The 17,684-nt window shown below is 35.0% G+C and overlaps 1 protein-coding gene across 1 annotated transcript; it reads left to right on the forward strand.

The window, feature by feature from the left end:
• The first annotated feature begins 4,112 nt into the window (after nucleotides 1-4,112).
• LOC113080581 (uncharacterized) lies at nucleotides 4,113-13,535 on the forward strand. Its single transcript, XM_026252741.1, has 6 exons — nucleotides 4,113-4,197; nucleotides 7,142-7,471; nucleotides 7,763-8,104; nucleotides 9,389-9,495; nucleotides 10,991-11,016; nucleotides 11,535-13,535. Exons 1-4 carry the CDS (start codon nucleotides 4,113-4,115, stop codon nucleotides 9,484-9,486), a joined length of 855 nt encoding a protein of 284 aa, XP_026108526.1. The 3' UTR covers nucleotides 9,487-9,495; nucleotides 10,991-11,016; nucleotides 11,535-13,535.
• The last annotated feature ends 4,149 nt before the right edge of the window (nucleotides 13,536-17,684 follow it).

Genomic DNA, 17,684 nt, shown 5'->3' on the forward strand with positions numbered 1-17,684 from the left:
GTATTAGAAGTTATTATAGTTTACTAAAGTAGCTCAATATTTATTTTACTAATCACATTTTCATAGCTCTAAACAATTTCTCTTTTCCTTCCTTCCCTAAATCAGAACAGACCCCTGTACTGCAGGATAAAGCTGAATGTGTCAGCGCTGGACAGGTGTTTAATGGTGTTGTTCTGAGCAGCGAGGCCCTGACTGTGCTGCTGGATCTTCTGAGAAGTGCCACAATCCAGACCCTGGTGTTTTTCTTCTGTCTGCCAGTGGTACATCATAAAGAGGGTCTCCAGAGAGTTTGACATGTGCCTCGTTCCACTGTCGCTGTATTGTCCTCCAAGAGACTGAGGAGGTGCTGACCATTCACCAAGATATTGACCTCCTGAAGACCCCAGAACACACGCACGCAGCGCTGGGCTCAAACTGATGGTGTTTTTCTGATGTTAAACCTAAGCTATGCTGTAAATGGTTGTAAAAAGTACTTTCAGTTATGTATAGAACAATTTGTTTTAATGTGTAAAAAAATATTTACAGGACAAAAAAATAAACACATAAAAGAATGTTTTGTGAAAAAAAAATTGTAAGCTGCATTAAAAAAATTACAATGTACATGAGTACTTCTCTTTTATCTACACATGAATATGAAAAACAAAAATGCAAAATGTACAGAAAGTACTCAGGTTTATTTATGAATAAATTACACAGGAAAAACGAAAAATGTATACAACTTCTGCATTTCATTTTTAACTTGCATCAAAAAAATAAACTAGAGAAATTAGGTTTTTCCATTGACAATATGACATTTAAAAAAAAAAAAAAAAACATTGAAAAACTGTAATGTACCCATTTTTTCCTACTGTTATCTCTTGGCTAATGAAGAGTGTATTTGTTACGCATTCTCTTAAGAAGAGAAAACTTGCGCTCTTCTCTCTCTCTCTGGAGTTTGATGTCCTCCTGAACAGCTCCACTCGCTCCCTCACCTGTCCCAGGACACTCGCTCCCTCACCTGTCCCAGGACACTCGCTCCCTCACCTGTCCCAGGACACTCTCTCCCTCACCTGTCCCAGGACACTCGCTCCCTCACCTGTCCCAGGACACTCGCTCCCTCACCTGTCCCAGGACACTCGCTCCCTCACCTGTCCCAGGACACTCGCTCCCTCACCTGTCCCAGGACACTCGCTCCCTCACCTGTCCCAGGACACTCGCCCCCTCACCTGTCCCAGGACACTCCCCCCTCACCTGTCCCAGGACACTCGCCCCCTCACCTGTCCCAGGACACTCGCTCCCTCACCTGTCCCAGGACACTGGCTCCCTCACCTGTCCCAGGACAGGTTTGTAATCTTACCAATAGAAAATATGACACAGCAGGCCATGCATACAAAATACTGAAGTGCTCAAGTTTGGTTAAAACATTTGTAGACATCTCTTGCATGCCAGCACTTCGAAAACACAACAAAGAGAAAGACCATTGTCTTATATAGCGGCTGTCTTATTGTATGTGGACTTTATGTAAAAAGAAAAACAAAACAAAAACAAATACCTGGCTTTTAACACTTCCGCTAGGTATTTGAGTGAATGAATTGAGTTCCTCCACAGACCTCTCACCTGCCACCGTCGTCATATGCACGCAAGTGATTCTGGGATATGGTGGGGTGCGACGTGTCCATCAGATTTACACTTCATTTTCTTGCGAACTGAAGGGCGCATTTGAAGTCATTGTGAAATTAAGATTGTGTGAGCCCGTTTGAGTTTAGTTGACATCTGGCATCTCAAAAATCCAGACACGAGGATGTATACATGGAATAACAAAGATTATTCTAAACAATCACATATTGATTTTTTCCTAATATCACATGAACTGGAACAGTGTGTCCAGTCTGTGTGTATAGAGCCGTCAGTTTTAACAGACCATAGGGGTAAATCAATCTTTATTAATGTACATGGCCCAGTTGACTCAAAATTCAAAAGAGGTTATTGGAAATTGAATAAAAAGTTATTAGATGATCATAATTTTAGAATAATGGCTTCAAAAATAATTGACAAACACTGGACTCAGCATAAAATAATGAATGTGGACACCACTGGGAGATATTAAAATATAAAAACTTTCAGTGGGGAAATCCATAGCTTCAAATAAAAGACAAAATGAATATAAGGTTATTAAAGAAATAATGCGATAGTCCAGTAAAGGTGATTTAAATATGCAGGAATTAATAGATTTATCATCATTACAAGAACAATTGGATAAAATTTATGAAGAAAAAGCAGAGGGTGCATTTATCAGATCAAGATATAAATGGTTGGAACAGGGGGAAAAAAACACTAAATATTTTTTTTTTAATTTGGAAAATGATTTAAAATTGGAGGAAGTTATAGAATGTATTGGTACCCTTAAAGATAATCATTGTCCAGGTAATGATGGGCTTGTTAGTGAGTTTTATAAAATCTTTTAGCTCCCAGCAGTGTTCATAGAATCCATTGATAAAGGGGAATTACCTGCATCTTTAAGACAAGGTGTTATTACATTAATCCCAAAGCCAAACAAAAATATTCTTTATTTAGAAAATTGGAGATCCATTTGTCTATTAAATAATGATGCCAAATTATTTTCTCTAATTTTTGCCAAAAGACTGAAAAAAGGGATTAAAAAGTATCATAGATGAGGAACAGACAGGATTTATTCAAGGAAGACACATTAGTAATAATATTATATTGATTCTAGATATGGTAGACTACAATGAATATATTTTAGATGATAGTTTTATTTTGTTTATTGATTTCCACAAGGCATTTGATACCATAGAACACATTTTTTAATTCAGACAAATTTAATTTTTTGGCTTTGGTAGTTACTTTCAAAATGCTATCAAAACCTTATTCAAAGGATGTACCAGTTCTGTAAAATTAGCAAGGGGGACTTCTGGCAGATTTAATATTGGTAGGGGAATTAGGCAAGGGTGTCCGATCTCCCCTTTTTTGTTTTTGTTAGCAACGCAAATAATGGCCCTTCACATAAAAAATGTGATTTTCAAGGAATTGCTGCATTAGGGAGAACATTTAAGTTGTGTCAGTTTGCCGATGACACTACCTTTTTTGTGAAAGATTTGAATGAAATCATTAAAGCAGTGAACTGTATAAAAGAATCTTCAGAAGTATCAGGGTTAAGAATGAATATGTATAAGTCAGTTCTGTTGCCTCTCAACAAATGTTTTTTAAATAATTTCCATAATATTCCAATTAAAAACCAAGTAACATATCTGGGAGTTGTTATATCTAAAGCTGAATGTTTGCGTAATTATTTAAATTTCAATCCAATTATTACTAAAACAAGTAAGAGGTTTAATATGTGGTTGCAAAGGGATTTGTCTATTCAGGGGCGGGTACTTCTGTCAAAAGCTGAAGGTATTTCCAGATCAGTCTATACATCCTTATCATTGGATATTCCTCCTAAAGTTACCAAGCAATTGGATAAAATGCTTATTAATTTTGTCTGGAAAAACAAGCCTCATTACCTGAGAAAAGACATTTTATGCAACTCCAAAGGTCATGGTGGTCTAGAGGTGTTGAGTTATGATACGATAAACAATGTATTTAAAATAAATTTTCTTATTCAATATTTAAAAAATAAAGACAGTATTTGGAATTCCTTTCCCAACTATTTGTTCAAGCAATTGGGTGATCTCCAATTTTTGTTGAAGTGCAATTATTCAATTGAAAAAATACTGGTGAAGCTTGCAAAATTTCATAAACAAGCTCTTACGGCATGGACTCTGACCTATAAACATAATTTCTCACCAAGGAGGTACTATATTTGGAACAACAAAGACATCTTATACAAAAATAAAACTTTATATTTTGATTACTGGTTTGAAAACAATATTATAGCAGTTAGTCAGCTCCTAAACAATGATGAAGTTTTATTAATATATATAAAGAATTTTTGAATAAATTTAAAATACCAGTTAAACCTAAGGAATTTGCAGTTGTAATGGATGCAATATTGATTTATTTATTTAAAAAAAAAATATGGTTGTTATTGTCCTCTGGCATGGTTTTCATATTGTTGTTCATCTTTTTTTCCTTCTCATTTTATTGTTTTTTATGGTGTTGCCCGGACCAACATGGCGGCCGCGTCATTAGTGGAGGTGACATTATTCTACGGAAAGTGTGGCCCGGACCAACATGGCGGCGGCGTCGCTAGTGGAGGTGACGTATTTCCGCTCTTGGGTGGAGCTCCACTCGCCCAGAACAGAGGCCATTTTGACCATGTCTAAACCATAGACAGTAAAAGGTCTAAACAGAGCTCTCTTATTACTGCAAAGGGAACTAAGAACATGTATTTGATAAAATCAACACTCCTTTTTATTATTAGAGCTATTTTAGTTTTGAAAATGGAGAATTTATTAATTTGCCTGTCGATGTTGTCCTACTATGGTAAGACATTTAAATGTTAAATCCTGCTTCTATAATTACTTTATATCCGATAGAGATGCATTTATTTTATTTTTTATGTTTTTGTATTTTGCTCGCAGTGTGTTTTGATTGGCTATTGTAGACATTTATTTGTTATATTCGACGTGTGTCGCACTTATAAATGTTAGTTTTACTTTCGTCATGCAGACATTAAATGCTCGGTCCCTCTAGATGCTTGGGTCAAGGGAATTGTGCAATATTATTGTATCAAGCCTACACCCAGGAATGTATCTTTGTTTTTGCATTAATTGTGGCATTACGTTGTTTCCATGCACTGAAAATGTTAACAGTGGAACTATTAAACATTGATTGTTTCGTTTTTGTCACGCATACCTATCACGCGTTTCTTTGAAGTGTATGTCACGCCTGCTGCAAAGGAGAAAACTTACATTATCCTTATGCTGATGATACATGGGGCAACTTTTTGAGCAATTTGCCGGGAAACTTTGGTAAATGTTGCTGTCAACAGGCAACCAGGTGAAACACAGGGCCCACGGCCAATCTAAAGTACAGATAGACATTTGTTACCCATTCTCAATTAGAATATATATTTGCTATTTGCTCATGTGGTGTATTTACATCTACATGCAGAGCAGTGGCTTCCCGCGTTTTTGGATTAATCTGTGCAATTAATGCAGACTTAACCATGAGGTTTTGTTTATTTGCATTTAGCACACCACTGTAACAGCTAAACACTTCACACAACCTGGATGCAATACCAAAGAATGCCCTTGTGGCGCCATTGTCACCTCAGTAAAGTTATCAAATTCAGTCTCAACAACTCTAAGCAGAGCTTCTCTCCCTGCACGTCTGTCTGCTCTTTTCTCTCATTTCCTGTGAGAGAGCTCTAGCTGATTAGCGAGGAATGCAGATCATAAGAAGACTGCCACCATCTGCATCTAAAACACTGGGTCAGGGCAGACTATAGTTTCTTACAGAACTGTATTCTGTTAGATCGGGTCTCCACGTCAGATGGGGAAGTCGTGGCCTAGTGGTTAGAGAGTTTGACTCCTAACTTCATCTGACCAGCACAAATTAAGCATTTACTGTTCATACCATATCTGCTTCACGGCAGCACCCCATAGACCTTTGTAAAATGATAATGTGAATAAATGACTATAAATTAATTAAAAAAACATTAAATAAAAACACAACACACACATTTTGCAGTGAGGATCTAAGGATCCTTCAGTTCCAAAAATGTATCTAAAATTAATCTCTAGAAGTTAAGTTTAGAATATAATTGTTCATCTTGAACAACAATTTATAAATTGTGTTGTTGCCAGAGGTAGTGTTGATACAGTCCAAATAAATCACTCAAGATTTTTCACATGATGCATTTTATGAAACATTTAGCTATTCTACAAACTTACACAAACTTCTACGAACAATCACAAAACAAATATTTCGACTACATTTTAAGTCATCTAGGATTTCTTTGGTTAGTAAAACATAACTATATTCTACGTTATAATGATGGTAATCACAGGCATAATCCATATTCTGACCCATATATGAGGATAATGTTGATGATGTTGCTAATAATTATAAACATATTTATTCAGAGGAAATAAACCTACGTACATGTATGCTATTGTGTATGCACTTTTTTGTACATGTACATTTGTAAAGATGAAAAACATTGTTTAGAAATGATCAGTGACCCCAGTAATGAGGATCTTATTATTATTATTCGTTTCTAAGCTTTACAGCTAATTTTGAGGAAGTGATGAGCCTTCACCAAATTAGTTTTTACCTATAATGCCAATACCATATATTTACCTTTTAGAAAAGTTCTCAAGAAACATACTTGTAAAGGCAAAACAGAAGATTGTAAAAAGGCTTTTGGCTCAATATACCTCAATACACTTTCACTTCACTTTCACTTCACTTTCACTTTCACTTTCAATAAATCAATAGCTGAAATCATTAAATAGCACAACACAATTGCTACAATTCTGTGCTTAGATGAACATTTACAAACATACGCTCAACTTTGTGCAGGATGATGTTATTAAAACAGTGTTGATCTTTTATAAATGGTCTGATTTTGTATATTTTAAGCACATAAATGATGTTAGAATATGCCCTGATGGTGTGATCTCTATATAGTGTAGATGATTGTTGTTGTATTTCTTATGAAATAAACAAACAAACACACAAATCCTCATTAAACTAAAAATGAATGAAGTGTATCCTTTAGCTGATGGTCTACAAGTGAAATCTGTCCATCTTGACTGTATTTTATTCACTCCTCTGCAGATGCCTGCTCTCAGCTTTTCAAATCAGACTTTTGATAGACTGGCTGATATTTCTCATTCTGTCCTTTTCTTAAGTCCTGCCCCTTTGAAACTTCTGTTTTGAAGTGTGTGAAGTCTGTGTATAACACACACCAGTAGCACTTGAGAATAGACAAAGGAACATCTCATTGGTTTTACTGAACGAGTGTGTAATAAGTGTAATATTCATCATGAAGACAAGAAAATAGTTGGTCGCATGAATTCACAAATTTATGTATAGAGAAAGAGGATCAAATATGAATCAGTGTGTTGAATGATGTGTGTTACATTATGAATACAGAAAAAATTCTCATAATCTTTAGGTAGAAACATATTTCACTGCATGTTTCTGTTGTGTTTTTGTTTGGCTTATGATTGTCTGTTCATTTCTTATTCAGGTTCATCTGGAGTTACAGATGAAAAATCAGTGTCAGTGAAAGAGGGAGATTCAGTCACTCTTAACACTGAGGTTAAAACAAACCAACAAGAAGAGGTTGCATGGTATTTTAATGACACTCGCATTGCTCGAATCATTGGAGATCTCAGTTTTATCTGTACAGATGTTCAGTGTAATAATGAAGGTACTGAGAGATTCAGAGACAGACTGAAACTGGATCATCAGACTGGATCTCTGACCATCACAGACACCAGAAAAACAGACACTGGAGATTATAAACTAGTGATCATCAGCAGCGGCAGTGAAAAGATCTTCAGAGTTGCTGTTAATGGTGAGTCATTTAATAAATGTTAATAAGGAGATTATACATGTTTTAAGTAAATCATTTACTATATATGTTTTTCCACTTACCTGTGTATTCACATAAATTATATAATTTCTTTAAAACATATTTATTGTTATTTTGTAATTTGTAGATTTATTTGTAGAGTGATTCAGTTGTTAGTTTTAACAGTTAGTTTTGTTTGTCAGATTCAAAGTCAAGAAAGGTTTAAAGTCTCTCAGGTTATGCAGGTTTTTTCATCAGCAGAGATCCTCCAGCAGATGTTGGTTTGTGTTTCAGATGTTCCTGCTGCTCGACGAGATGAAATGAAGACCAAGTCTGTAGTGGAGGGGGAATCTGTCACTTTACATCCTGGTGTGACAAAAACCCCAAATGATGTGATGACGTGGTATTGTAATGAGACTCTCATTGCCGAAATCACTGGAGATCAGAGTAAGATCTGTTCAGATGTTCAGTGTAAAGAGAGATTCAGAGACAGACTGAAGCTGGATCATCAGACTGGATCCCTGACCATCATGAACACCAGAACCACAGACTCTGGAGAATATAAACTACAGATCAGTAGCAGTAGTAGCAGTGTTGTTGTCACCAGTTTAAAGAGCTTCAGCGTTTCTATCACCGGTGAGCATAATTCTATGCATTTCAGTGCATTTTAAAATATATTTCTGTGTTTTATATCAGTCTAAAAGAGCAGCTTTTCCACTGTCAGGCAGTCTAAGCCAGGGCTAACAATGAGCCACATGCAGCTTGTAGCCTCGGACCTTGAGCTGGGAGGTCAAAATCAAGCTGCATTTCCACTGACAGAGCAGCGCTACTCTAAAAACCTGCCCTTTTTCAATTCAATTCAATTCAAGTTTATTTGCGTAGCGCTTTTTACAATACAAATCGTTACAAAGCAACTTTACAGAAAATTATGTTTCTACAATATTTAGTAGTAGCTAGTAGTTTGTGCACGTTTGACAGGATTTTAGAAAAAATAAAAAATAAAATAATAATAATACAAGCCGTAGTCAGCTAGATTATTAATTAATAGTTATTATATGATGCAGTCACACATGTAGCAATAATTGTTAGTTCTTTTTGTTGATTCAAGGTTAGCATCATCTGAGGTCCTCTGAGGGTCAGCATCATCTCTTCTCAGGTGTTCTGGATCCAGACTGGAGCTTGTGTGGCAAAACATAGAAACAAATAGAGACATCATTAGCATAGCTGCTGATCCAATAAAGTAAAATTAGTTTAACCCAAGCTAATGAATAAAAATGCACATTTGATCAGATGCAACTACACTTCACAATTTAAAAGATACATTATTCGAATGCTTGGCGAAAGAGATGTGTTTTTAATCTAGATTTAAACAGAGAGAGTGTGTCTGAACCCCGAACATTATCAGGAAGGCTATTCCAGAGTTTGGGAGCCAAATGAGAGAAAGCTCTACCTCCTTTAGTGGACTTTGCTATCCTAGGAACTACCAAAAGTCCAGCGTATTGTGACCTTAGGGTGCGTGATGGGTTGTAGCGTGGTAGAAGGCTAGTTAGGTACGCAGGAGCTAAACCATTTAGGGCCTTATGGGTAAGTAATGATAATTTGTAACTGATACGGAACTTAATAGGTAGTCAGTGCAGAGATTGTAAAATTGGGGTAACACACCTTAACACACCTTCCAGAAGCAAACATCACACAACCCCACTATTTTACCAGCCATTTTTTTTCTGATAGCTAAATGATGTGATGCTATTTTAGGTGATCTTCTTCAAAAACACTCTAGAACTCACCACTTATCAGTTAAAGCAATATCATGCAGCTGATGACTAAAGCAGAAAAGTGTAAAAACGTTAAAAATATATATATATTGTCAAATGGATTATAATTTGCTCTCTAGTAATAATGACTTATTTACTCTTTCAGTTTCAGGTCTGTTTCCAGGTAAAATAGCAGGAATTTGTGCTGTCCTTCTGCTTATAGCTGCATCTGTTTGTGGGTTTTATTTTACAAGCGTCGAGTAAAAAGAAAAGGTGAGTATTACATTAGTGATGGGAAGTCTGTTTTCTTAGTTTGCTGTCAAATTATAAATCGTGATTGATGGCATCCAAAATAAAAGTTTTTGTTTACATAATGTGTTTGTACATAAATACACTCACATGCATTTATATATTTAAGAAAAAATAAGTAATGTTTATACATTTAAAATATTTCTATATAATATAAATTATATTAATATAAATATATATGTGGACATTTTTTCAAAATATATACTATATGTGTAGATATGTGTATTTAGACACATAATAAATATACACAGTATACACACACACATTATATAAACAAAAACTTGACAGCACTAATATATATATATATATATATATAAATATATATATACAGTACAGACCAAAAGTTTGGACACCTTCTCATTCAAAGGGTTTTCTTTATTTTCATGACTATGAAAATTGTAGATTCACACTGAAGGCATCAAAACTATGAATTAACACGTGGAATTATATACTTAACAAAAAAGTGTGAAACAACTGAAAATCTGTCATATTGTAGGTTCTTCAAAGTAGCCACCTTTTGCTTTGATTACTGCTTTGCACACTCTTGGCATTCTCTTGATGAGCTTCAAGAGGTAGTCACCTGAAATGGTCTTCCAACAGTCTTGAAGGAGTTCCCCGAGAGATGCTTAGCACTTGTTTGCCCTTTTGCCTTCTGTCTGCGGTCCAGCTTACCCCTAAACCATCTGGATTGGGTTCAGGTCCGGTGACTGTGGAGGCCAGGTCATCTGGCGCAGCACCCCATCACTCTCCTTCTTGCTCAAATAGCCCTTGATGCCTTCAGTGTGACTCTACAATTTTCATAGTCATGAAAATAAAGAAAACTCCTGAAAACTCCTGAAGGTGTGTCCAAACTTTTGGTCTGTACTGTGTGTGTGTGTGTGTGTGTGTGTGTGTATATATATATATATATATATATAGATTAGATTAGATTCAACTTTATTGTCACTGCACATGTAAGGTTCAAGGCAATGAAATGCAGTTAGCATCTAACCAGAAGTGCAGTGAGTACAGAATATACAAGGTCTACAATACATACATTAACTATACAGATAAGTATTATAGACATAATTTATAGATTTTAAATACTACCAGCATGATATACAGATAGGTGTACTATGAACATATTATACAGAATCTGCTGGTCCTTTTCTGGATGCCCCTGAAGCGTCTCCCGGAGGGTAGGAAGTTAAAGGGTTAGTTCACCAAAAAAAATCAAAATGATGTCATTAATAACTCACCCTCATGTCGTTCTAAACCTGTAAGTCCTCCGTTTATCTTCGGAACACAGTTTAAGATATTTTAGATTTAGTCTGAGAGCTCTCAGTCCCTCCATTGAAGCTGTGTGTACGGTATACTGTCCATCATTTTTCGGTGAACCAACCCTTTAAACAGTTTAAATATATATACTCTAATTAACCAAAGTAGTGTGTGTTTAATTAAGTTATTTTTGTTCATACAGACACCGGGTCGCAGCACAATGATCAGGTAAGATACTGTGAGCACTGAATCAGTTTGACTACAAAAAGAAATCTGATTCAGATCTGAAAGTTGGAAACATGTTTGTGTGATATCTGCAGTTTGATTCAGAAATCATTACATTGAAACACCAATAATAACTGACTCATCAGGACAGCACTGATCTTATTGCTTTATTTCATAATAAATAATGGTGTGGACACATTTTCATTATCATCTAATTATATAATTCCAATAGTTGATTTCATAATATTAATATGAGAATTATATTCAATATATTTCGTTTGTTATATTATTATTGTTTGAAAGTGCAAGGTAGTTTTGGCCACAACTGTATATTTACTGTAGTACAGAAGATGACAGTGTAATGCAGTTTTATCATATTAATTAATATTTAGGAAAAGAACACCATATTTTCTGCAAACACAAAAAGAAATACACTTGCAGTTCATAGTGTATTTTTTGGTGTAAGCGAATCATTAGTCCTGTTCTTGTCTTTCACCTTCTGTGAATCTGTTTTCTTACAGTCGAATGATGTTAATGATTTGTCGCCTGATCAGAATGACGTTGCACTGATGGATGTTGCTCATGAGAGGTCCTCTAATCACACTGCTGCTCTAGTGAAGAACACCACCAATGACTCATCCTCTAATCTTAGTGATGCTTCGTGAAGAAGACTACCAATGACTCGTCCTTTAATCACATTGAGATTGAGCCTGCAGCTGACTGTGAGATCTAACATTATTAATTATTTTGATACAGTGAAGAGAACATAGAGAACAGATACCTTTTGTTGTTTTCTATCATCTCTTCATCACAAGACAATCTCTTGCTGTTCAGATAAATAGTATCATCATACCAAGACTTTAGGTGTCATTACCAAGATCAAGTGAAATTTCACCTCAACTTAACACTTAACACCACACTAAGAACTGATGTTTTTTATATTACTCATTTAAATGATAAATTAAAGCATCTATCCTAAATATTAAGTTATTTAAACTTAAATTCAAAAAAGAAAAATAAACTTTTTGAGTTTTTGATTTTTTTTCTTTAGAACTTCTTTTAAAGCTGCTAAACTGACTCACACAGGAACATAGTCTTTGTTTCTTGTTCTTTAAACTGTAATAGTGTTGTCAAAAATATTGATATGTCAATGTATATTGATACAAAAATATTTTAACTGATACAATATCACATTTCTCCGAATAGGGTCTAATTGTTAGAGAGTTGGACTTGTTACCTGATGGTCACTGGTTCAAGTCTCCGTGCCGGCAGAAGTGGTGGGTGGGTGAGTGAATGAACAGTTCTCTCTTCCACCCTCAATACCCATGGATGAAGAGCCCTTGAGCAAGGCACTGAACCCCAATGAGCATCAATTCTGAGTATGGGTTACCATACTTGGCAAATGTCACGACTTTCACTTCACTTCACTTTCAGTATTGATATACTAACCGTGCTATCTGACAGTGAGTTCACACACATCACAATCCTACATGTCTGCGTCTCCTGTCACTCACTCAGGCCCTGTCTAGACTTAGTATTAATGTTGCATTTACAATGCAAATGGCCAATTCAGATTTTCTTTTTTTTTTTACAGTATCCGATTTTTTTTGATGACCCACTTACATCTTTGTTCTATTAAAAGTTACCTGTATCTGATATCTGCATTAACACTACACAGGCTTAACTTGAAAACCGCTCAACAATGTTTACACAGTTGTCAAGGAAATTAAAGGCAAATAATTTTCAAAAGTCTACATTTTGGTCTATTTACCCCTTAAACACAACCCTGGACTTTACAAACTAAAAATGGGGTCTGCATTGACTGTTTACGTTTAAATGTCACCCAGATGGGCGCACAGCTGCAACAGAAGAGATGCAGAAAAACTGCTGCTGCAAGTGTTGTTAATTTATATTGTTGATGTTATTACAAAATACTGATTTTATGTTGTTATTGTCCCAAGTGTTTTTTTTTTTTTCTTATACAGCATCTTACCAAGCAAGCTGCCATTAAGATCAACCATCTTTACACAATAACACCAACCAGAGTTAACCAACTTGAGAAATAATTTACTTCATAGTACATTCTGTATGCATGAACGATGAGGGTTGTGTCTGAATACTGAAATAACATGTGAAACACCTAATGCCTTACTTCTCAGGAAAAGTGCAACATCACATGATAAACAATAACAAGTAGTTATGTTTTATAGTCTTCATGTTTTATGTTTTATAGTCTGTTTTCTATCTTTGATGAAATGTGAACAAAAAATTTGTGATATTATGAATTTGTGCTGATAATTTATGACTGAAACTTTTTTTTTGTATAATCCTCTGACAGAGCTTTTGCTTCTGATTTTTTGTTTTTTTGCACTTTAAGTTTTTGTATATTTTTATACATTTTATACAATTGTTTGTGTTTTTCTATGATAAATAACATTAAAATATCAGTGAGTGGAATCTGTGAGTTTGTTATTACTATTATAAATAACTGAAATTAGTTACACTGAGTTATTAGAGCAATCATTGTGTGTGTGTGTGTGTGTGTGTGTGTGTGTGTCTGTATACTCTGGAATGTAATTTCAAATTTGATGGACTGAAACGTTCACCTTTAAGGGTTTCTTATATTTTCTATTACATATTCCAGTGGTATATTATGCATTGCTTGTACTACACTCACTTGTATGTATGTATGTATATATATATATATATATATATATATATAATACAACTAGTAGTGAGTGACCATTAATAATAATCATAATATAAGCATTGATATACGGGTGCTTCTCAATAAATTACAATTTCGAGGAAAAGTTCATTTATTTCAGTAATTCAACTCAAATTGTGAAACTCATGTATTAAATCCAATGCACACAGACTGAAGTAGTTTAAGTCTTTGGTTCTTTTAATTGTGATGATTTTTGCTCACATTTGACAAAAACCCACCAATTCACCAATCTTAACAAATTAGAATATATTGACATGCCAATCAGCTAATCAACTCAAAACACCTGCAACGGTTTCCTGAGCCTTAAAAATGGTCTCACAGTGTGGTTTCACTAGGCTACACAATCATGGGGAAGACTGCTGATCTGACAGTTGTCCAGAAGATAATCATTGACACCTTTGACATAGAGGGTAAGCCACAAACATTCATTGCCAAAGAAGCTGGCTGTTCACAGAGTGCTGTATCCAAGCATGTTAACAGAAAGTTGGAGTGAAACAGATGTGTCAAGGAATTATACTACAGTTGTCGTATTCCTCTTAAGCCACTCCTGAACCACAGACAACGTCAGAGGCGTCTTACCTGGGCTAAGGAGAAGAAGAACTGGACTGTTGCCCAGTGGTCTAATGTCCTCTTTTCAGATGAGAGCAAGTTTTGTATTTCATTTGGAAACCAAGGTCCTAGAGTTTGGAGGAAGGGTGGAGAAGCTCATAGCCCAACTTACTTTCTCCCTATCAGTAATTTCCTTTTGTTTATGCTGCACTCCGGCTTAATTATTTTTTTTAGATTAAACATAAAAAACCTTGCAAAGCAGGCACTAGCAAAATGTGTGCATCCATGTCATTGTTGTTTGATACCTAATGACACACACAATCTCGGTGTTGGTCATTGGGCTAAGAGCATTTGTGAGCGGTTTTTTTTTCTTTCAGAAAAAAAAGGCCTCTGCTCTCGGTTGTCTCTCTTTTTGAGGAAATAGGGGCAGACATCTGCTTCCCTCGAGCTGTTGTGGTAATGGATCACTCAGTGCCAAGGTTGGACTTGCCATGGAAGTGTGCTAAGGTGTTTAGTTTGCGAGGCCAAGTATCAATAACTTCATTACTATAAGCTTTATCATGATTTATTATAAGCTTTGTATTTACAAACGGGACGTTTTATATTTATATATCAGTGCTTCCACATTTCTCTCTCTCTTTGACATATGAATTAAGCTGCTTGTACAGGAATCAAGTTCTCACACATTTCTGAACTAGAACTGCTCTCTCTGTGTTTACGTGTTCATTTCATGAGTTAATTCAACACTAAAATATAGGCCAGCTGCGATGAAGTAATCCTTTCGCTCATTGTTAGCATCTTAAGAAGCTGTCTACATAGTGCCAAGCAAGCTTCCTTCATAATGCATTTTACAATACAAGCTGACAAGTAATAACATTATTACATGTTGTCGGTGAGACTAATTATACTCTTTAATCTTGTGTTATTTTGTTGTTTATTAAAGAGCGAAAAAAAAAAAAAAAAAAACTAAATGTCTTTTAACAGTAAAAATCGGATTCGGCTCATAACATTTCAAAACTGAATAGTGTTAGCTTTATTTGATTCTTTATTTGATTCTCAGTGTGCCAACTTGGTCACCCCTGACCAATATCACTCCAGTGAAGTGAAACACGGTCTGCCAGACAACAAACTGTGATCTCAACTTTAATACACACTGACTGAACTGGATTTATTAATGGGAAAACAAAGGTTTGAAAACATTAACGGTGCAATAGCAATAACAGCGACAGTGTATAGTTTTAATTTCTCTTCTCCACACTTAATAATTTTAGATTTAATACACATTTCACCAACTAGATCAAAATAATCTATAAATCCCCTTTAACCAAAATAATCATCTCAAAGCCAGTACATTTCAAAAGAGGTGCTCAACAACAATGCTTACAATGCTTATTGTCTTCTCTGACTTGCAGACTTTATTGAACCACAAGCAGCATTAATTATAAAGTCCACCAAGTATTTCTTGAATTCAATCAGTTTCATAACAGCATAAATTAAGCTTATATGCAGATATTTTATTTACTACAAACCCATCGTCTTCCCTCCCAACAGTATGCAATCTCATTAACTATTTTATCTGGATATTTGGCTTCTTTATTGGTACACATCCCAAGGTGCTGCCTATCAACGGTTTACCTCACGAAAGTGCCAGAACAAACTCCCTCCCTCCTCCAGTAGTGCAATTATAACATTTCATTTGAAGAACAAGAAGCCGTGTATAAAACTAACCACCTTCCAGAAGCCAAAACAATAGGAGTTAGAACTTAGGAGTTATTTTTACTCCTAATCAAACATGTTTTATAATTAATGAACCAGAGAGTCAAAACTAATTACACACTAATGGCCTGGTTATAAAACTTTTATCGCCATATAGTCTGGGTATCATATTGCACATTGTTTAGAATCACAATGATATTGTTTCATTGTTTAGGAAATGTGATATGTTGAATTATATGTCATATACATTTTGAAATAAAAGATGAGCCCCAATTAAACACTGCTTCAAAGAATCACAAATAAACTGTACATCAGTAATAAAATGAGGAACTTGAAGGCCACACAAATGAAATAATGAAGTTGGTGGTTATTCACAATCCCGCAGTTGAGGGGGACCCAGCAGATGTGTGTGTTGTAATAGAGGGCATCAAAGTGCTGAATGGTTGTGGAAACAGAACCACAGCGTGCATACTGTTGATGGGATTGATATATGCCCTCAAACTTGAATATCCAAAAAAAACTGAAGTACACCTTTGAAGTCTTCCAGAAACCTTTTTTGAAACTTGACGGAGCAAAACTGCTGAAGAAGGTCCAAAGCCTCAAGTGTAAACTAATGGAATGAGATGTTTGTAGTTCAGCCTCAGACTGTTTGCTTCATCCAATGAAAACTGTTTTATTTGCAAACGGTAATTGTCCAAAAAGTTACATGTAATGAGTTGTATGTAATATGATGTTGTATGTCACTTAAAATTGAATGTAAGAGCATTTTTTGCACTTAATTAGTTTTGAAATGAAGTTTAAATGTTTGTATCGATATAGAATGTTAGTCTTTTTAGGTAAATGAGAGCAGTTTCTCCTCTCATTTCAGTCTCCTTTTATTTTATAGAGTTGCAAGTATTGTAGCCACACATTAAATCTAAATGCATATAGTTTGAAATGATAACGTGAAGAAACAGTATTTAGGAGTTTTGCTTCTAATGTATGTTTTTTCATAATTTTTTTGAATGGAATATGTTCAAAAAGCTTTATGCCACATTATGATGTTGTATGTCACTTGAAATTTATTGTAAGGGTTTAATTTGTACTTACTATAATTATTTAATATAGTTTTAAATGTTTAAAAATACAAAATGTTATCTGATCAATAAAAAAAGCAATTGATGCAATCTCCTGCGTCTGACCATTTTTATATAAATTCTATAATTATTATAATAATAATTTAGCAGATGAACTGTTGCTTCCTTACAATAGTGTAAATATTACTAAATTGTTGTAAGTAATTTGTTATTTGATGTAATGAGAAATATTAGGTAGACCTTACCTAATCTCTTTTAGTCTGCCATAGCTGTTAAATTTAGGTATACTTTACTCAAATATATAAGATAGAATCTACCCAAACAAAGTGAGTGCAAATTGTTAACTCAATTTTATTGAGTAGATTCTATAGGTTGTTTTTTACAGTGTTAAATCTGCCATTGTTTCATATAGAATTGTTCTATAGTCTGTAGCAGGGGCGGGCTGGCCATCTGGACAAGAAGAAAAAGTCAAGAACAGCTGTCCATCTGAAGGCCCTCGGCCTGCTGGTTCATCATCAGAGAAAAATTGTCCGATTAAATGACATTTACAGCTGACAAAAGGCGACGCTAATGCAATCTGTTTTTGCTTATAAGAAACCGAA

This window comes from Carassius auratus, unplaced genomic scaffold (genome assembly GCF_003368295.1).
Source record: "Carassius auratus strain Wakin unplaced genomic scaffold, ASM336829v1 scaf_tig00031692, whole genome shotgun sequence".
Lineage (NCBI taxonomy): Eukaryota > Metazoa > Chordata > Actinopteri > Cypriniformes > Cyprinidae > Carassius > Carassius auratus.